Below are 21,871 nucleotides of genomic sequence, written 5' to 3' on the forward strand. Positions count from 1 at the left end.
ACACATCATCCACTGCCCCATCTTGTCTGTAAGCTCTATTAGTGCCGAGGCTGTGTCTACCTTGCTCTCCACAGGCATTCCCAAGACGACGTTCAGAGTCTGGCACATAGAAGGTACTAGGATAGTTATTTTTTTGAGTGAATGAATGGTGTGATTAACATATTGTGCATTGTCAGGTAAGCTGGGCCAGAAATTACCTGCACTGCCTATCAAGAAGGAAGTCTCTTTCTTGTGTTCCTAATGGTTAGAAATCTCAAGAAAAAGAAAACGTGGACTCTAAGAGAAACTCTACAAAGCAAAAGCAGGTGGAGAGTACATGTAAATACAGAACAAGAAGTCACACTATTAATTGAACCGATTTAGCACAGGAGGGTTGATTCTCTAAGGGAAAACCAACCGCCAACGAATGAGATTGCTCTTTTTCAGCATTGCAACAATGAGCAGCTTTCAGTGATGAACTTACCTGTGTTCTGGAACTCCAGGGAGGAAAATAGAACAAATCTCCCCGTTTACTTTCTAACTTACAATTCAACACACAAGATACCATTTGATTTTTTCCTTCCATCCCTCCTTCCTTCCTTTTTCTTTTTTCCTCTTTCTTTCTTTCTTCCTTCCTCCCTCCCTCCCTTCCTCTCTTTCTCTTTCTTTACACAGTTGTTTCTGTTCTCCAAACATTCCCTGCTTCCAAGTCATAAAAACTCTACATGTATAATCGAGAAAACATTTTAGAATGGCCAAGCAGCTTTCCAACATAGAACATGGCTGGGAATGCTTGGTGCTTTGTGGGCTAAGGAGGATGGGAGAGTGCAGAGAATGGACAGTCAGCCAAGACACAGCTATTTCGTTTTTTTTCCTAACCCACACGATGCTACAGTTGCCCGCAAACAATGTCTCTTAGGCAGTTTAAAAAGTCATACTGAAACTGCAAGGTTTGCAAGGTGAGTGGTTAATTTAGAACCATTGTTACAAGTATGGGACAGTTAAGGTAGAATGGACTGACAGTTATAATTTATAGTAAAGATACTCTGTTAGTAGTAATGTCTAGGGGTTAAAACATACATATGTGTTACAGAGATGTGGGAAGCGTTTTCTTCTACAGTCAGCATAGTAATAAGCAAAACAGTGTAGTAAACTATGGCGATGCTTGGCTCCCCAGGGTCCAATTAGGAAGCATGATAAATGACTTGTGAAGTCTCTCCCCCCACTGATTTGTGGTGGATATAAGCTGACAATTCTCAGTGGCTTCCTAGTGAGTGGTCTGCCTACTCCCATCATACATCTGGGTACATATGAACACCTTAAAATGGAATTCCAAACTCATTATGTCATGCTGTGTTCTTACTTGGCAGGTGTGTTTCTTCGCAGCAGTATACAAGGGGAGATGTAAGGTGGGACCACTTAAGCTGATTTTTTCCCCCCTGACGGAGGTGCTCGTTTAATTTAATACCTACAAATGACTTGTGATGATGAAAGACCACTGTGAGGATAGAGCGACTGTATAAGGGAAGTTGTTACTAAGGTTAATTTGTATCTTGCCTCTTCAGAAGTAGATGTGTCCTCCAGATAGATGGGATAATGGCTTTGCTTGCATGGCTCCTAACCAGTGTTTGGAAGTGAATGCTATTACTATCAAAACTTTTTCTTTGGTTTTATTTGAAGGATGTCAAAGAAAAAGTATACATGTAATGTGAGGTGAATATAGTATAAAATATAGAGAAAAAGAAAATCAAGAAGTACAGAGAGCAGGAATACAAATTTCAGGTAAAAAAGAAAGAGAGCCAAGGGGCAGACTAAAATTCAAGTTTATACTTTGGGGGGCTCTTCTAGGACATTAGTCAGGAGGTGACACTGTCAATGTTTGAATTCCTGGAAGAGTATGTATTCTTTCTTTTTGACTCTAAGTAGTGCCACTTTGTTCAAGGCCTCTTGCTCCATACAATGTCTCTGAACATAGAACAAAGCCCCCAAAGAAAGGACCTCCTTCCTGGCTACACCCAGCAAGGCTCCTCACAACACCATGCTTCCCTCCTGCTAAATGGCACACGGATACAAACACCAGGGCCAGCTCTGCTGGGGGTGCACTGGAGAGACCTGAGAGACCTGCATCAGCATTTTCTGTCCATTCCAGATCCTGGTCTTCTTACCCTTTGGGGCATCATGCCAACATTTTCTGCTGCAAATCTCACTGAGCTCTTCTTAGGCAGCTTTATTCCTTTTAATTAAAAAGACAAGACTGTCAATTACTTAAACTTAATCCCCAAATGTAATTGTTACTTTGAAAGATTTTTTCCCATAAAGCTCATAGAAGAGAAATATTTCCATCAAATTAAAATTTAGTGGGAGCTAGGATTTTCAAAAAAATATTCATCTTCAAATCCCTGCTGGCTCTCGAAATCTACATAGCACAGCAGAGCCTAAGTACAGGAAGATCACCAGAAAAGTCTGACTGGTGTAGGCAGAAACAGACTAGGAAAATAGGAAAAGGCATTAGAGAAGAGTCTCTGTACGAAAAATTCTCCTACCTTTAAATTGACGCTGTAGGATTTTTAGCCATTTAGCTTGAAGCTAAATGTAAATTCTGAGAGAGGTAACACTTCCAAGCAGCTGTTGGACATTTAAATAACAGTGTGAATACATTTCAGGTTTATTCTTCCTGGCAAATTTGAGCAAGGAGAGGACCAGAATTGTTTAGGGAACACAGCAGAAAGAAGAACACAGAGCTGAGAAGAGTAAGGCACAGAAACGGATTCAACAGGGAGAAGTGAGTCGGAATCACTGTGTTGGCAGGTGCAGTGTGGATTCTAGGTGAAGTATTGGCACAGCTATCTCACTTGGTTCCCAGTCTCTGAAGAAAATCAGGAGGAAGTCAGCCTGTTGCTCCCACTAAAGGAATCAGAGATGGTCATCAGGTACTAATGTCAGCTCTTAATGATCTTCATGTGTACTGGTCTGGGCCCATGATTTTGCTGTAAATTTGTGTTAACACTACTTTCCAAGTACTATCAGTAAAAAAGCAAGGCCCTCTTTTTCCCCACCAGCTAGTGGGAAAAGAGAAATGTATTTGAAAACTAAAACCTTCCCTGGGATGTACTTTACGCTTTTGACCAGAAAAAAGGGCGGGTTCTGTAAAGTGATGACGTTGGATCAGTCTGACAGGTGGTAACGTGCATGATAAGCACTCACTGAAAATATGAGTGTGTGTGTGCGCGCACACGCCACACAATAGAGAACAGTGCAATGTGAAGCTTCTCTAAGTGTAATATGAGGATATTGGTGAAAAATAATAAACAATGTTTTTTATTTGGCCTTGGGATACTTCCGTAGTTAAACCTGTTAGCAGTGGGCATTTCAGACATTCCTAGAATCCGTAATACATCAAACTATAATGAAGCCACACTGAACTTGTAGCTAGCTAATACGCAGGCAATCTGATACAAGTGTGTCTTTAAATATCAGTACTTTTAAAAATTATAAGAAGTATGTGTATCTGAGCATGATTATTTTATATTCAATATGCTTTCTTTCTAGGAACTTGAAGCTCTCTTTTGTATATTGTTTAAAAAACACTCTGAGCTTGTAGGCATGAAAAATATAATTTCTTTCCCATTTCACAGTTGGAAAAACTGAATTAAAGAGAACAATGCTAGTAATTATCCATGATTAACAGAGGTGTGTATGTAAATCAGCCTGGGTAAGTGTGTGAAATTAGATGTGCTGATGCCAGATAGCTCTGCTCATGTTTTTTAAAGATGAATGCTTTCATATAAATCTCTGTGTGAGTCGGGCATACGTCTCTGTGTTGAGTATGTCTGGAAATAGACTTTGTGAGAGTGTATGGATATTAAGGTAAAAGTATTGTGTATTACAAGCATTATAATACACAAAATAAATTAGATGAGTGTTTAAAATTCATTAGACAGATACATATCTAATGAACGCAAATGCATACATAATCATTATTTATAATGCACTATAGATTTATGGATGTGCCTGGATGCCGCGAGGTGTAGATTGGAATTTGGGTGTACTTTGATCATTAAAAAGTGTGGGAGAAGGTGCATGTTAGTTTCTTAAGATTGTGGGGATTAATTGAGTTAATACATACAAAAACCCTCAGAACTCTATTGGTACATGAGACGCCCACTGTCTATGTTAGCTATTGTTATTATTATCGTTATTATTATAGGAGATGGCACTGCTGTTATAATAAGGAGCTGAAAAGAGGTATTTTCTCACTGATACCTGGGATAACATCCTACAGAAAATAAATGAAGCTGTAGGGATTGTCTAGTTATCTTTACAGCATGCATTGATTTTTAGGATTTTTCTCCCAGTTTCCTTCCATCCCAGTGGAGTCTGGTCTGGGAGTGCCAGGTGGGGGCAGGTATATGGCCTCCTCCTACTGGAGATGGAATCTGGCTGTTCTGAAGCCAGGCCCACCCATAACAACACGAGGCTGCCTTTGGAAGGAAACGTGCCAGGTGGACCTCAGATTTCTGCACGCCTGATTTGTTTGTGGGTTGGGTTTTAATTTTTTTTAACTTTAATTTTGGGGGGTTTGTTTTGTTTTCTGAGAAAGCTTTAGACAGCTGTATTAGTCATGCAAACCCAGCCATGTGCAATGTGTTTTATCAATGGAAAAACAGGAACTGAATGGCAAGCAGCTGTGAACAAACCCAGTGCAAAGCCTGAGCCTGGAAGATAATCTCAGCATTTCCCAAACCCACTCGCCACTCGAGGTTAGTGAATAGAAAGGCTGTTCACTTGGGATAAATAATCAGATGGGAGGCAAGCAAGTGAGACACATTCCAGGGTTATTAATTTTTTTTTAAAGTTGCAGTGGTGGAAGAAAGATGGGCTGATTGAATCCAGAGAGCCCCACACTCAAGGGGATTCCTCACCTGAGGGTGATAAAAACAACACAGTGGTAATTTGTCTTTGTCCCGTCTCTCCTGTTACTTCATTTTAAATCTCCGCCATGGTTTTGTCACCTCATTTTGAACCTGCGGTTCTTCTAAATGTGAAGGCATCTCTAGCGGCTTTCCCTCATGAAAGGCTATGCACAAGTGAGATTATGGGGAGGAGACAAGAGCAGTAGCATCACTTCCCAGGATTCAGAGGCCTCAGTAAATGATTTGAGCCGAACAAAGTGAGAAAAGTTCCCTCAGTCACTTAGAGCTGACTCTTTCTTCATTTTACAATTCAGTGGATTTTCTGCAGCGAAGTCGTCAGAGGTAGTTATGCAAATATATGCAATTCAGGACTCATTTCAGAATAAATAAACCTAAATTAAAATTAATGGGGAAAAAACACCTATCAGAAACAGATCAAGGATGGAACCCTATTTTATTTATCTATGTATATCTTTTAAATTAAGAAGCAGGGAAGCACACTGATTTTTTTTTTTTTTTTTGGTCTTGTTTTTGGCCGAATAGGAAAGGACATTCGAAAATTTCTGATTGGCCACAGACAATACAAATTATCCTTTGGTGTAATTCCAGTATTATTATTATCACTGCAGAAAATCAAGCAATATGATGAAGGAAACCCAGGAGAAATACATTTGATTTATTGAGCCTTGTTTTTGTTTAATCACAGCTTGAAGGGGTTTAGGACTGTGTTCCTGCTGCGACTCTGATGTTTATCCTCCGTCAGCTTGACGAGCCATGTAGAGTGGGGCTGGGGGTGGGGAGACCCTCCAATGAAAGATATTAACAATGAAACAGCTGAAATTAAACATGCATTTCTGTTACTGGGAAGGGAAAGTTCTCTTTTTTATGGTGGGTGGATGGAAAAGGACCTTTGCATCAACCAAGTGCTAATAGACACCTTAAGCACTTCAGGGTTGAGACGTAGGATTCTACCTAGATGATGACAATATACAGTATTTAATTAAATGAAGGTGTTTTGTGCTATAAATATGACCAGAGTGAGGTAGGCATACTTTTCACAGATATTTTGGTACTCCAGTGGCACTATGAAAAGAATTAAGGATCCTATATGTTAATTTTTGTTCACGGAAAACTGCATTTCACACGGGTTGCCATCTTGATTGGACAGAAGAGAAAAAAAAGGATTTGATCTCTAAAAATTAAAGTCCTTGTAAGAAACAGGGAACTTAAGAGGGCATTATCTTTCTCTACCAGCCTCACACATCAGCTATCCCAAGTCTCCATGAACAGCTTTTCAATTTCTACCAGCAGAAGCCCAAAGTATTAGTAGTGAGATATACTATATTCTCTAGAACTATTGGATCTAGAGAAGCTATCTACAATCTATCTACAACGTCAAATCAAACTAGGGTCATTCTCCAATCAACAATTCAGTTTGTGGGAAAATATCGAGTTCAACAAAATCCAACATGCTCCATTCCTGGTCCAGATTGTTTTTCAATATCCAACAGCTGTCCTTTGTGAATCGTGACTGACTTCATTTTGTTCCATGTTATATATACATCATAAAGCATGATCAGATAAATATTTGAGTTTGTGGCTGTAGAACTGCTCTTACAAAGGCATAGTGACAACGTTCAAACCTCATCCTGGATGGAGCATAACCTCTTTGGTGAAAATGTTATCCATTGGGACAAAAGTGTATGTATGTGTTTGTCACATCAAGAAATTTGCAAGATGGCAACATGATAAAATGGTGTCAATCTCTGCAGCAACACTAGAAGATAAATGTCTTAAAATAACTGTGGCATGTCAGGAATTCAAAATGGGATATTTTCCATGAACACTAAGTTTCATGTCAAGCCTAAAAAACAGGCACATTTTAGTCTTATTTTTAGTAGCTGGGATAAGAAACATTTCATTAATGTTTTAGGGAACAATTTTATTCAACAGAGTTCTTCTAAAAATAGTTTGGACCCTTCTTAAAGTTTAAGAATAACTTTTTTATTAAGCTGTCTAGTTGATCCTTGAAACCTTGCAATCCTCATTGCAAATATAATTAAAATAAGTTTGCATATATGTGAATACATACATATGTAAAACATAACATTATTGACACTCTGAATATCCTCACCCAATTCTGACCTAATTTTTAGTTTGGAGGAGTGTTAATGATACATGATCTGTCTTCAAACTTATAAAACAGCAGCTTTCTACCTTTAATTCTGAGCACACTTCTTTTATAGTGTATACAATAATCTTGTTTAATTAGATTTATTTTTTCCACACTAGGCCCCGCATGGCCTACTCTCCATTTTTTCTCAGGTCTTTGAGTGTTATTTGCAAATCACTTTTCTGGAATTTAATTTCAATGGTAGATTGGTTTCATTTCAGATTTTTTGTATTGTTTTAATTTTATTTTCCAATTTGTCTTTAAATAGCCTTAAGCTAGAAGGCTGGGGCTGCAACTTGCATCTAAATGTGATGTAGGAGGCGAAATTTAATTTGAGTGTGTGGAAAGATTTATGAAAAGGAATACAGAATGATTACCTTATTTTTTCATTTGTGTTTTCTAAAAGAGTTATGTTTAAAAGGAAAAGCCCTCAAATTGGCCAAGATTTTAAGAAAAATGAATGTCCTTGTAATCTGGTTGAGTTCAAACTCTGACAGCACTAGATAAATTCACTTTTACAATACCAAGGACTTCAGATTCAGATTGTGTAAGCCTCCAAACATGAGGGTGGTTAGAGGATTCGTGTTTTTATGAGCTGCAGAACATAACGGGCTGTGTTCCAAACGTGTGAATCCACGGTTACCTGTCATACATATTAATTGAAGAGAAAATTGCTTTCTGAGCTTGGCATCATCTTGCCAACAACTGACCAACTTGAGTCAGATGACAGATCTGTTACAGGCCTCTCAACTGTTGTGGGGACAACTGATTGACTTTCTTCTGAAGGTTTAAAGAAAAAAAAAGGATTTCTATTGTATGTGAATTTTGTGACTATGTATTCCCCGTTGTATGTTTTGCACATTATAGATGATGGAGAATGACCCAGCAACAGAACTACAGTCATAAAAATCATACTGACCTTGAATGGGAATAGGGATTGTGGGTGAAACACGCTCTAAAGGGGAAAAATAGTAAACATCATGGAGAGTTTATATAGATCTATATCTCTTTCTATATATGTGTATATCCAAATAGATATATATATCTTACTCATGTTTAGCTACTCAGATAATTATAAAACAGATGAATTTCCATGCTTATAGGAATATATCTCCCGTGAAGCATTTGTCTGTTCTTCTTACCAACACTAAAGTATCAGAGAACTATTAGTAAAATTTTAAATCTAAAGCCTTTAAAAAAATTTAGCTAGAGTAGGAAACAACATCTTATTGTGGCAACCCTACAAAGAGGATCCTATCCTACATTGAAAAAACTCACTACCAAAATTACAGATTTTTTTGGAGGGCCGGGTTGAGGGTATTTAAATTAGTAGTGATCACATTCAGTCATGCGACTTCCTCTTGGTTCTGGTCTCTTTAACTCATGACAGATGGACCCATGATAGCTAAAGACTCCTTTCCTCTCCCTGAGCCCTACAGCTCATATCAGCTTTAGCCAAGTATGTGGAAAATTTATTTTGGGAAATACTAATTCAACTTTTCCCTCAGGTTTTTACTTCCATATTACTAATACAAGTGCAAGAGTAAGCCCAGGAAATAAGTAAATTGGCATGCTTTAATTCTTTTTTGTCTTTTAATACCACCCTCTTGGGATAATACAATCTCACCTGAAATTTGATCAACCAATCAAATGTACTTGATGATACATCCTGTTGAGTAAGAAGAAGCATTCTTTTGGACACTTGAGTTTTAGCTTATGTGTCCCTTATGGTCCTAACCCCAAGCTACTGATCATAAATTGAATGTGCGGGCAGGGCTCAGGCTTTAAGGTATCCTCTATTTATCTTATCAAAACCCCAGGTTTAACTCTAAATCCTCCTCTGAGGCTCTTTCAGAGAGGCAGAATGGTCTATTAGGGATAGGATACATTACTTACTGCCTGGAAACCCTATAGTGCAATATAATTAACCCGCACTTTAGATTCCTCCTAGCTGTTTGGTTAAATAAGTACTAACGATAAATTGAAATAAACAAAAATCAAGTTCATATTCAAATTTAATCTGCCTGCCATCTCGTACCATAAATTTAGGAAGAGTAGATTTTGCCTGGAATTTGGGCACTCAGTACATCTGTGATGCCAAGAAAACCCAGTCTCCTTGCAGAGTGAACTTTTCTCTAGCTTGGCTGAAAGTTGTAGCTTAAATGCCAAAGTTTCCTAAGTGCATTAAGAGGGAACAGGTCAATAATAGCGCAGTGAACAATTGTGTCTTAGTTACACAACTGTCAAGTAGAAAAATGGTTTAAACCTCCGCTGGTTATTTGGTATTAAGTTTCCTCCTTTGACAATAAATAGCTAAACTACTTTCAGCATTTATGTAGCAGTTGGAGACTACTAACCCATATGATACTCTATCTACTGTATTTTATTTTTATTATTACTATTATTATTCAGACTGTTTAAATGACTCAGCTTAATATTTTCTCATCACACTGTTCACAGCTGGGTAAATGCACTCTGCCCTCATTTCCAAAAGACCATTTATATTGCTAAAATCTTTTCAGCCGCCCTCCTCTCATCACCTTTTCAACCGTTTCCCACCCTGTTCTCATCAGGGTTAGCCCTATCATGCCCCACCAGTTACTCTCATTTTCCTAATTCCACCTTACTGACTTATTCCTTAGATGCTTCCCCATCCCAGCTTTTATCCTTATTTCTCCACCATTACTCTGTGGCATTTTATAATTTATGCCAGGGTTTGTGGGCTCTTGTAAGAGTGTCAAGTGAAGTGATAGCGCTTAAAATGAAAAAGAAATTCTTCAACGTTTGAAATTCAAAAGTAGGGGGTACAGGAACTTCGCTGCCATGCACTTTGTCTTTTGGCTGCTAACATTTGGGGAAGTCAGCGGAGCTTAGCAGCTGATTGGAAGGTTTTAGGAACAGAGCCCTAAGATTGACCCCAGAAATATATGCTGTGGCTCTAGCAAGATCCTTTGATCATTGGTTCCTAATTTGCTAAATGGGTGAGTGTGTGTGTTATTGGTTGATTCTGCTGGGACACCATGAGATAAATGGGGCATTAACACCTAACAAGAAAAACCTCTGAATTAAAAGCACTCAAATGACAAAGGCTAGAGTTGATGATAAGGTGTATATATGGAGGTAATTTATTAACTCAGATATGATTTTCTTTTATTTTTCAATGGGTATGCCCATGTTCTTTAAACTTTCTGGAAGTCAGCATATTTCACACCTTTTCTTGAAACTAAATCGAGTCCCAATGCCCATCTATTTCTTATTGTAGCCACAGAGAGCCCTTGTAAAAAGTTTGCAGCCAGTCTTTCAAACTACATGTGGATAGTGTTCCAATAGCTGCTGACACTGTTTTATTCTGTGGCAACCAGAAGTAGCTGGTTAAGAGGCTTTGCCAAGTCTTAACTAGTATCGTCAAGTGGTATATATTTAAACCCTGAGCTGCCAAGGTAATAACTTAAAATGGTTTCTAAACAAGTGGGGGAGGCCCTCATTTTAAGGGCTCTCTCCAGTTGCTGGGTTGCTTAGGTAATACATGAAATTTAATCAAGTATAGGTTTACAAGTTAATGATCTTTTAAAATTAAAAAGAAAATTTGAAAACCTCCTACACACTGAGGTGGTATGGCTGAGTGTAGACTTCTTTGCATTTTTATTTTTTTGTACTTAATAGCTTCAAAATGCCTTACCAACCCACACATTTCTCTAAAGTAGAAGGTAATTGATTAGTAGGAGTTTCCTTTAACATGTGGGAATATTCGCCTCCTGAGGTCAAGCACTGATCACTAGGCCGGAATATTAGTTAGGAATCTCCACGTGCCAAAGATAAATCAACCATCTAACTAATCCAGTGGACCCATGTTGGTGGGGGTTAATGGAAATGGAAATGGGGGGGGGTGGCAGACACAGTGTCTCAGGTGGGAAGGGATATAGCAATATTTAGTCATGGACAGACCTCACTAAGTGAAAAAATGAGAAAGAAATTTTATGTCTCTTCACTTCCAAACTACAAACGATACATTTCCTAACATTTCTCCACATATACAAACCTAGGTAACATTGATCTATAGCCTGGATTCTGGAAACAGATTACCCAAATTTAAATCCCAGCAGCTTTATTTGGTTGCTCTAGTTACTTAACCTCTTTATCTAATGGAGAAGTAGGAGTCCCTACTAGGGTTGTCTTGACAATGAAATGAGATCATGTATGTTAAGTGTTCAGTGCATGTGCAGAGTACCTTGTAAGAATTCACTTGATCAGAAGTGACCACCTTAAAATCATCACCCTATTATTCTTCCTCCTATCCATTGTTTTAAAAGTAACTCAACATAAGCATGGAAACAAGATAGGTTTCCGTTGTGGGTGCATTATAGTCATCAGTGTGGGAACACAGAATCTGTGATGTTCCATATGCTGAGGATGGACCTTCTCTTGGCATCAACAGAAATCTTCCTCCATGTGGTGCATATCTCCACAGCTGACAAAGACTAAGGAGCTGAATCTTTGCCTGTACATGCTGTACCATTGGATTAATGCATTCAGAAAAATTGCACAGTGTAATGCTTTCCCCAGGATGGGGAAAAATATATAAACTTGGATATAATATAGCCTGAGGTAGTACAGATTCTTGACAAACAATGCTGGAATGTGTGGAGAAGGACACAAATGAGAAAGGAGTGCTTCCATTGGCCTAGGAAAAATTACTATCAATACATTGTATTCTTGCACTTTTATTCAATTACTTTGACCCCTTTGAAGATCAGTATTTGAATAGAGAGAGGAGAAGTATATGTATGTATGTGGTGGAAGACAAGATGAATCAGTGACCACAAACTGGCACTGTGTAAAAAGTCAGCACATGTCACTGAGGTGGACGCTGAAAATGTGCTGACACCCCAGTGAAGATGGATAATCGTGAACTCTTCAGGGGCTCTGGCTCTCCAGTTCTCCTTGCTTCCTCTTTCTGGCTTGCAGCAGCTCACCAGCTGCCTCATCTGCTCTGGACCAGCTGGGTCAGCACAGCACCCCGCTGCCTGCACAGTGCTCTCTGTCAGGGCTGCTGTAGCCACCCCTCCCAAGCATCTCTCCCCTGCTGACCCTGTTCTGTGGAAAAGTACCGCTACCTGCAGTGTCTTCCTTCTTCCCATTCAACCCATCTACTTTGAGTCCAAGTAATGGGCAATCTGTTCACATAGGCACTTCCTTTTTTCCCCCTTCTCTTCCCTTTCTCTTTCCCCACCTTCTCCCTCCCTCTTTCTCTTTTGCCTGTGTGAAATAGGGTTTCACAGAGCTGTATTCCCAAGGATTCAGCTATCATGGCTGTAACAAGGGACCTCCTAACCCTAAATGGTCACCATGGGGTGGGCGTGGTGGAAGCGGCCTTCCTGTTAGGTAAGAAGCACAGCTTCTCCCTTAAAGTGTGCATACTTGGGTCTTGGGTCTAAGGTCTAAAGAGGGCAGTAGTTCCCCTAATTTTCATCATGCTTCCTCTAATTTTCATCATCCCCTCATAAGGTGGGAAACCAGTTACAAACCCAATGCTGATGCACATGCTGCCAAATGCAGAGCTGGTGCCTCGGAAAGCTGTTCTGCAGAGGGCAGTGTGGGCCCACGGGGGAAATAGCACACCATTAATCATGGCGCTGTGCACTTCTCAAGGGTAAAATTGCAGGTGACCTCAGTGAAGTCACAATATGATGATGATACACTTGTCCAAGTCTGTGATTCTCAGCTTACAAACAGAAATTCTGTGAGATTCTTGGCACTTCTTACTTTTACTGGGTGGGTCCTTTAAATGGACTTTTATGAATAGGGCAATGGTATTTACAGGGCTTGAGATCACCCTTCCTCACCACCAGCACACTCGCGGGATCTCCATTATCTCTGACCTAGCCCACCCTTGCTTTCTCCTCCTCAAGTATTCCACCCTTCCCTCCTCCTTCACCTTCCTCTCTCAGTCTATAGGTGTTATTTTAGTTATTATTTGAAGTATATTAGCACACCTCGTCTGGGTGGGAAAAGTGGAAAAGATACTTTTCATATGATCTCACTGATATGCAGAATTTGAGAAACAAGACAGAGGATCATAGGGGAAGGGAGGGAAAAATGAAACAAGATGAAACCAGAGAGAGAGACAAACCATAAGAGACTCTTAATCTCAGGAAACAAACTGAGGGTTGCTGGAGTGGTTGGGGGTGGGAGGGATGGGGTGGCTGGGTGATGGACACTGGGGAAGGTAGGTGCTATGGTGAGTGTGTGAATTGTGTAAGACTGATGAATCACAGACCTGTACCCCTGAAACAAATAATACATTATATGTTAATAAAAAAATTTAAAAAAGGAAAAGATACTTTAATGCAAATTATAGTTGCTCACTTTTTCTAACCCAATTGTCCCACTTTCTCTATAAAACCTCTTATTGTCCCTATAGAACCTCTTATTAAGTGCATATTGTTCTACTTAAGCAGGTTACCTTAGATATGTCAGAATCTCAAATTTAGAGTTGAGGCTGTTGGCCCCCATTTATGGAATCCCTGATGTCAAGAATGAAACAAGTAACTACATTTCTTAATAAATACCTTCTCAAGTGTCTTGAGATATTGGTGTCTCTAGCTGAAGCAAAGAACACTGATGTTTGGTCTTTGGAGACAAGTAAACAGGGATATGAATTTTAAACTTCATATTAAAATTCATGTGAATTTTAAACTTCAAGCATTTGTATGACTGTATCCCATCAAACTGTTGTAGGTTGAAGTCAATGGGAGTTATGGGGGAGAAACTGAAGCCCAAATTTAGAATAGTTTGTGGTTGTTGTTTTTTTATAAGCAGAGTTGGATCTTGAACAGTTATAAAATGGCTTTAATACTTCATCTCAAGAGAACTCTCACTGAGATTGATTTTTCTCCTAAAAATATATATTTTTTTCTTGTAGTCTCATCTAAATTGGGTAAAGCAAGATGGAGACATCTCTCCTGGTCATAGTGTTTCTAGCTTTTCCAACTGAACATGTGCAGAAAAAAATTCCTAGTAGCTTGTTATTCCAAAATAATAAATAGTAAAGGTTTTGGACTTTCTCTTTTAGTCCAAATGAACTTTCTGGCCCAACATGTGCCTACTCTTTTGTTTGTTTGACTTATTCTGATAAACATTTTCCCATTCCAAACATTTTCCTATTCTAAATTCCATTTTCTTATTCTGAGTTTTATGATCAGTTGAACAGGACTGATCACTAGAAAACTACATAAAAGTAAGAGATGACTGATGAAACGCTAAACTTGTTTTCCTATTCTAAATGTACCATTTTCTCCTAATTTCACCCGTCATACTTCTGTTTCTCAGGGGGCATTTGTGTCTGTGCTCATAGCCTCAGGGCCAGCAAGGCAGGGGGTCAGATAGCTGACCTTAATGGCTGCTACAGAACCAGGCTCTGAAGTGGGCTCTCACTACTAACACCAGGAAGCTAAAACACCTGAGTCCTCCTCAGTCTGCCTTAGGATCTTCTCTGGTCTTTGGAAATGCTCCTCTCTCCTACCATTTTATCACTTCCAAAAATATGTCAGATAAGTAATGTTTCCTGCTGTCATATGGAAACCCTTCTGCAACCATTTTTCCTTTAGATTTTAGATCATGTTTTAATCATTCTCTCCACCATTGCTCTTGTGTTGTTAAAAATACACTTTCTTTTCCCAGCCTCTCCCTTCTCCCAGCATCTTATCCATCCTCATGGAATTTTTCTTCCTCAATCACTCTCACTAGGGCCATTTTTATATTGCCATTCATTTTCCAGGATCTTACATCACCTCTGTTCCTTGAGATTTCTATTCTTTGAATATTCTTACAGTTAAATCAACCAGGAAACAAAACAAAACAAAACAAAACAAAAAAACAAAAAAAAAGAAAAAACAACCTAGCAACAACAAAAAGTCACAACAAGGTAGTTATCATAAGTAAACCAGGAAATCGAGAGAGAAGTTATTTCATTTGTAAATCCTGCCTTATGCATAGGGATGGAGGGCCTGTGTTTCTGTTTCAGTGACTACATTCTTATTTTTGTATAAGTTTACCTTTAATAGGTAAGGTAAATGATAAGGTAAGGGGGTGATTTTCAGGTTTCCCACTGGAGAACTAGTTGACTTAGTTCTCCCACATCAGGCCCTGCTTTGGCATACTTACTGAAAAGGACTAGGCTGGCATTGGTGACCCCCAGATTGTTCGCAGCCACGCAGGTATAGTTGCCATAGTGCTCTTCAGTGACGTTGGTCACTGTCAGGGAGGATTGGCCCTCCGTGCTCTTAATCTCAAGGCCATTAGCACTGTTTATCCTAAGAGTTCAAAAACAGAAGAGTGAAAAAAAAAAAAAACAATGATTAAGACTTGGTGCAGTGATCCCTTTTTCATCATGATATTGGAGGACATGGAAAGAAATGTAGTAGTTAGAGCTTGTGGGTCCTGCTCAATTCCTTGTTTTAATCATGCAACCCCATATCATCAGAATCAATGTCCACTGATAGAGAAGACTCAGGAATGGATGAGTTTCACTGGGCTTTGGGGTAAGAGCTACAGGCCCCAAAGCACTCGGTAAAGAGATTTAGAAAATGAAGAGTTTAATAGCGTAAACCCACATCATGACAGTGGAGCTTGGTTCTGTCCTCAGGACCACATAGTGGAGCAAAGGGGGCCTGGCACATTTGGCACATACCTGGTGTCATCCCGGTACCACTCAAAGTCAGGCGCAGGCACTGCCGAGGCCTCACATTTGAGTGAAGCTTTCCGCCCTGTGGTGGCTTCATTGCTCTTAGATTCTGTGATAGTGGGAGGATCTGTAGGAAAGACAGGCACACCATTGACATGAGGGTCAGAGGGTGCTGCAGAATTTCCATGCAAGAAGGACTCAGAAAGGACCATCTGATCGGAGAGCTGCACGAAAGAAATAGTCTTCAAGCCTCATTTACATGAATTTTGTGATCAGCTGAATGGCACTGATCACTAGAAAATGAAATAAAAATAAGAGATGATTAATGAAACTGTAGACTTGCTTTACTTAAATGGGACAATTAACAGGGTTTTATGGCAATGGAATCTAGGATTTCTTTTTCCCTTCTCCAATAGACCATCAGTTATTTCAACCATAGATTATAATATTTACATAGTTTTTTCTTTTTATAAATTAAATGGTGATACCAAAGGACTTGGGATTTTAAATGTCTAATTTGAACATTTTTCTTTTTCATCATCATCATTATCATCTCTGTTGTTATAGTTTGAGATGGTAGTAAGAAGTCTGGTGAAAGTGATAGAGGATTAAAGTTCTCCCAACATAAGCTCAGCCTGATATTGTTGCGGGAATTCAGAAAAACAAACAAACAAACAAACTAGTGTTAGATATTTACCTTTTTTTCTAAGTGTTTCCTTGTTGCTATGACTCAAGTAAATTGTGCTTTTGTGTGTGAGTGTACAATTGAAGTGTACTCTGCCGCAGAGAAGCCTGCCTGGTGTGTCAGTTTTCTGCGCTCACTGGCAGTTGGACACTTGATATGTTCTGCTTAGAATTGGGCTTGCAAAACTGTAGCGGGTTTGAAATGAGCTCAGAAACACATCTAATGTTCTAATTTGCTATGATTCTTTCAAGCAATCCTACAGAGGGTGGAACAAGCGTTTACAGGCCCACATGACTAAGCTGGGATGGTAGACTCAAGCTCCTGGCTTGACGATGCGTATTTGTACAGGTTATGGACCTTCAAGGGGAAAAGGACTTTTCTGCCCAAAGGTCATTTGCCAGAAAATGGTAGGTTGGCTCTGTGCACAAGTCAAAAATAGACCCAAACAATCTGTTTAGATTTTGTAGAGGAGGAAGTTTATTTAGGGAAATTAGCAAAGTAAACTCTAGTACACAAAATTTATTTAAATCTCTGCTCTTCAGCACTTGGTTCGGCTCACTCATTTTTGCTTTTTGTCTTCATATTCAAAACTATTTTCCAAGTTTCCTGCCTATAGAAGACTCTGACCTTCTTAGTTTAAAAGGATGCACAAAACCATGAGGTTAGTCTGCAGTTTTCTCCCCCATTTCATTTTCACATCAGCATGGACATCTTGAAATCACTGGCAGAGAGAGGAGGAGTTAAAGCACATTTGGATAAGCATCACCAGCCCTTGTGTAGACAGATGTGCCAAAGCGGGTGGTGGAGGTGGGTGTTTTATTTTAGACTTATCTACTCATTTTTGTATAGACACAAAAAAGCAGCCAGGTGAGTGGAAAGAACCCTGGATTGGAAACTAGGAGTCCTGGAATTTAATTTCAGTTTGGTTGTGTGGACCTCCCATCACACAATTTATCTTACTGAGCCTTGGTTTTATTACCTATAAAGTGAGGGAACCACACTTTAATGACCTCTAGTAACCCTTCCAGCTTAAAAAAAAAAATTCTAGTCAAAACTGCCTATCTTTCACAAATGGGCAGATGGTATCATTATGACCCAAGTGTATGTTCATACCCATAACTCATTTAACCCTTAAATTACTAACTTTCAAAATTACAGCTTATTTATCTGTTCTATGAGTTAGGAGTCAGGATTAACAATCAGAAACAGGAAACCTAAGGTCAGATTTTGACTCTTCTCTTAACCAGAACTATGGCCTGCCCAAGTGTCTGCACCAGTTTGAGCTTTTTCTTTCTCTTCTTTTAAAAGAAGGAGTTGGGGCGCTTGGGTGGCTCAGTCATTAAGCGTCTGCCTTCGGCTCAGGTCATGATCCCAGGGTCCTGGGATCAAGCTCCACATCAGGCTCCCTGCTCCGCGGGAAGCCTGCTTCTCCCTCTCCCACTCCCCCTGCTTATGTTCCCTCTCTTGCTGTCTCTCTGTCAATTAAATACATACATAAAATCTTAAAAAAAAAAGGAGTTAACCTAAAATGATCACCAAGGTTCCACATAAAATTCTTTCATTTGGTGATTTGCTATGTGGATCATTAGAGCACATTAGTTCAAAGGATAATGGGATAATTGGTGGTAGTGGTGTTGGTGGGGGAGGTATATGTATAGAGATGGGGCACTGAACAGAGGTTAAGAGTTTGGATTTAAAGTTTGTTAGACATGAGCTCAAATACAGACTCTATACTTTACTGTCCTTCCTCATTACAGAAGATAGTGCTTTGTCTAGAGTCATATTGCCTCATCTTCCTCATTTATAAAAAGCTGGAACCAGAGGCAGGGAGGTCCACTTTGAGAGTACTGAAGGAACCCGCTAGCCTGCACTAGGTTTGTGATAAAGAAAATGGAAGGGAAGGGACAGAATTGAAATTGAGAGATATGAAGACTCAGAATTGACAAGAATAGATGTAAAGGACGAGGGAAAGGAGGAAGAGTGTCAGAGGTAACACTCAAGTTTCTGGGTTGGGCATCTAAGTGACGCCATCCTCTGCAAAAAGATACGTAAGAAGAGAAATAGATGACCATGAACAAATACTAGTTTCCCATCCTCACCTATTCACTGTAGTAGGTTCTGAAGCTGTCAGTGACTCCACAATTTGTAGCATGCTGGCCAGAGAGAGAATCTTGCTTGTGATTCTATTGGCTTCTTTAATTTCTCAGTTTGTAAAATGAGTTTTAACCAGTGTTTGTGAATTTCTGGAGCCACATGGTTATGGGTGACAAACCCTTAATGATGACTACCTTATTGCTGAACCAGCCCTAACCTGATCCAATTCCACACTTTCTATCACCTCCACCTCTCACACTCATGGCTGCGGCACCTCAACATAATAATACCATGGTACATGGCTTCCAGCCCCTCCACCATGGGACCAGGAATGCAGGTCCCAGCTGTACAGTTTTGTGGGAGAGTTCTTCCTTACTCTGGATGTTTCCTTCTATGCGGTGGGAGCTTATTTAGTATACGTCCTTGCTCTGAGACCCACAAGGAAGGAATAATTTTGACTGAAAAGTCTGGAAAGAATAAATGAGGTTTCTTTGGCTCATCTTTTTCCTTGCTTCCTTTTGGGACCAACCTTCTGGCAGGGAATGAGGGTTTGCCTCTGTTTCTTCACACTAAAGTCTTACTCAGGCTCTCTCCTTCCTGCTCTTAGGTGAGTAGGCCTGCCCCATTCCAGGGCTGCCATGTTTGGAGAGATAAGTCCCCCACACTAAGTACTACCTCTATCCATCTTAATCTCTAATAATGGGGGCAGTTGGGCCTCTCATATATCTCCTTTACCTATTTCTCCATTTGTTTAGAACCTGAATAACTATGTAGTAAGTTATTTATTAGCTCCTCAGAGATGCCAGTATGGGAAAGGTGACAGCAAATTAAGGTTGAATACTTTTAGGTGCATTAATTTTGGGATAGGATGACACTGGTCAGTTACAAAGACCAAACACTTGCTTCTCTCCTTGAAAATCTAGGAAGTTTCTCCTCCCAAGGTAAATTCACAGATAATGATAAATGTACAAAGAAGTCATTGTTCCTAATATTTCTCAGATGACACGATGGTGCAAGTCTGTTCACTCATGGCTTATTGGAATGAACATTTCAAAATTCATTTGTAACGAATTCTGTATAGGTGAGGCTAAGAAAAATTATTACAAATCACATTGCAGCATGCTTAGTAGAGTTAAAATAATAGATGTCCATGCTCAAAATATTGTTATAATAAAAATGTGGCTTAATAATAATGCTGCACAGAGTTCATTGTTATTCTTTATGTGACTTTGGAATAGCCTAAATTTTCAAAGGACTCTTCCAGTCTTTATTACTTCAAAACTCTGGGTTCTGAAAATATTAATAAGGACTTTCTTCGTCTTATATCACCAATAACAAGAATTTTTCAAGTAGAATGAATAGGATAACAGTGACAGTGGTCTAGCAAACAAAGTATCATTCACTTAATCATCCTAATTTTTTTGAATAATAATATAAAAAGAACACAATTCTTAATAAAGCTCTCAATTTGTGGGCATTTACCATGTGTCAGCACTCTACTAGGCTTTGGGTATTCTTTTCACCCAAATAATAGCTATCAGAGATAAGACTTATTAACCCTAGCTTATGAATGAGAAGACAGATCTACAGAGGGTTAATAACTTGTCCAAATTCATATAGCCAACATTTGATGGAGTCTAGCTCTGAACCCATGTTTTGAAGCCCATGCTCTGAACTTCTCTGGGCTTCCATCTGAATGAGTTCCTTTAAAGAGAAATGAATTCCTAATAGGGAAAAATACCATTTAGGGGAACATGTTGGTAGCTTAAAAGGTAAATGTTCTATTTCTGCTATTAAAGGGTACCAAAATGGCACAGCATGCAGTGACCTAGGGGGTATAAACCTGCATTAGAAATCAGGAGTTGTGAGTTCAATTTCTGCCTGCGCCACTTAGATTATCATCTCCTATGGGTGACATGTTGACTTCCTGGGGCCCCCCCACCTATAAATGGAGATGATGACCCCTGTGATCTGTCTCACAGGTTTGATGTAAAGATCAAATGAAATCATGTATATAAGAGCACGTTTAACACCGGAGGTGATTACTTTTATTATTATTATTATTATTATTATTATTATTTTACATTTACTATTTGTATTACTATTATTCACGTGGTGGTTTGGAAGGAAAGAGGGCTGTGGAGTTAGAACTGGGTTAGAATCCCAACTCTACCTACCACTCACAAGGTCTTTGATTTTATGGCCAACAATGCTTATATTCTCTGAGCTCTGTTTTTGTCCTCTCTGTAGACGGATGATTTGATTATCTTTCAGGGTTAGTGTGCAATGGTAGACCAACGGAGGAGGGGCAGAGAATAGAGGCAATAAGAAAGGTACTATCTTTAGAGAATTTAAAAGATAATAGAACTAACTTAAAGTAATCTTTTTTTTTAAACACTATGTCCCAGAAATACTAAACTTAACATACTAAATAATGTCAGTGATACAGTAAATATCTCCTTGCTGGGGCAGTTCAGGCCCAATACACCTCCCTCCTTGGTTAGCCACTGTCAATGTGATGACTACAGTGAATCATACAAAACCTCTAGCAGAGTCTTGGTACTCTAGGAATTCAGGAAATTATGGTTCTTGTTCACATTGCAAAGTTATGGTAGAAGATTGCAATATTCTGGATTCATACTGAATATCTCCTCTGAAGGTCCCATAATAGAGTCATAAGCATTAGGACATGTCTTTACTGAAACCATGCCAAATATAAGAATAAACTAAAGGTTGGCATGGAGAATGCGTAGCTGTAGCTATGAATATCCAGAGAAAGTAGCCACTCTGGTTCCATTATGAGCAGTCATTTTCTTGAATTCTCATCATTAGGTGATTTTTGAATCAAAGCACTGAAGAGTTCAGTTAAAATGCATATATATTATCTGGAGACAGTAGATGTCTCCAGTCCCAGTTGTAGAATCTATGGTAAGTAACCTCTACCTCCTCTAATAAATGGCTATCAAATGTAAGCATGAGCCTTAGAAATGCCAGCGTCCATGTCCCCCCCCATCTGTGTTGAGTTAGTTCTGGACATCAACGTGGAGGCAGAGCTGAGTTCAAAGGGAGACAAATGGAGGAGAAAGAAGTTATAGCTTGGTAGTGTGAACCTAGTTGGAGACATCGTTGTGGGAAGGTGGAGGAATATTAGCTGGTTAATGGGATGGAGGGAAGCCTTGAGAGTTGGGGGCAGCTTTGGAGAAGTATTTCTACAGAAATAGGAAAAGAGTTCAGTTTAACGAGAATCCAGATAAACTTAACGGTCTGCATTTTTTGAATGTTGACTATGCACTAGATATTATCTTCAGGATACGGGGCACTAGGATGAGGTAAACCCAAGTAGC

General features: G+C 39.3%; 1 protein-coding gene across 1 annotated transcript in view; it reads right to left on the minus strand.

Annotated features, from left to right (window-relative positions):
• The window catches only part of LSAMP (limbic system associated membrane protein), a 642,425-nt gene that overhangs the window by 16,560 nt on the left and 603,994 nt on the right, over window positions 1-21,871 (minus strand). Inside the window, exons 5-6 of the mRNA XM_028110636.2 lie at window positions 15,755-15,875; window positions 15,229-15,377 (exon numbers count right to left, since the gene is read on the minus strand). Coding sequence (XP_027966437.1) covers window positions 15,229-15,377; window positions 15,755-15,875 — 270 coding nt within the window. The remainder of the gene's footprint in view (window positions 1-15,228; window positions 15,378-15,754; window positions 15,876-21,871) is intronic.

This window comes from Eumetopias jubatus, unplaced genomic scaffold, assembly GCF_037043125.1.
Source record: "Eumetopias jubatus isolate StellerSeaLion01/CBP00866 unplaced genomic scaffold, mEumJub1_p1.0 scaffold_1, whole genome shotgun sequence".
Lineage (NCBI taxonomy): Eukaryota > Metazoa > Chordata > Mammalia > Carnivora > Otariidae > Eumetopias > Eumetopias jubatus.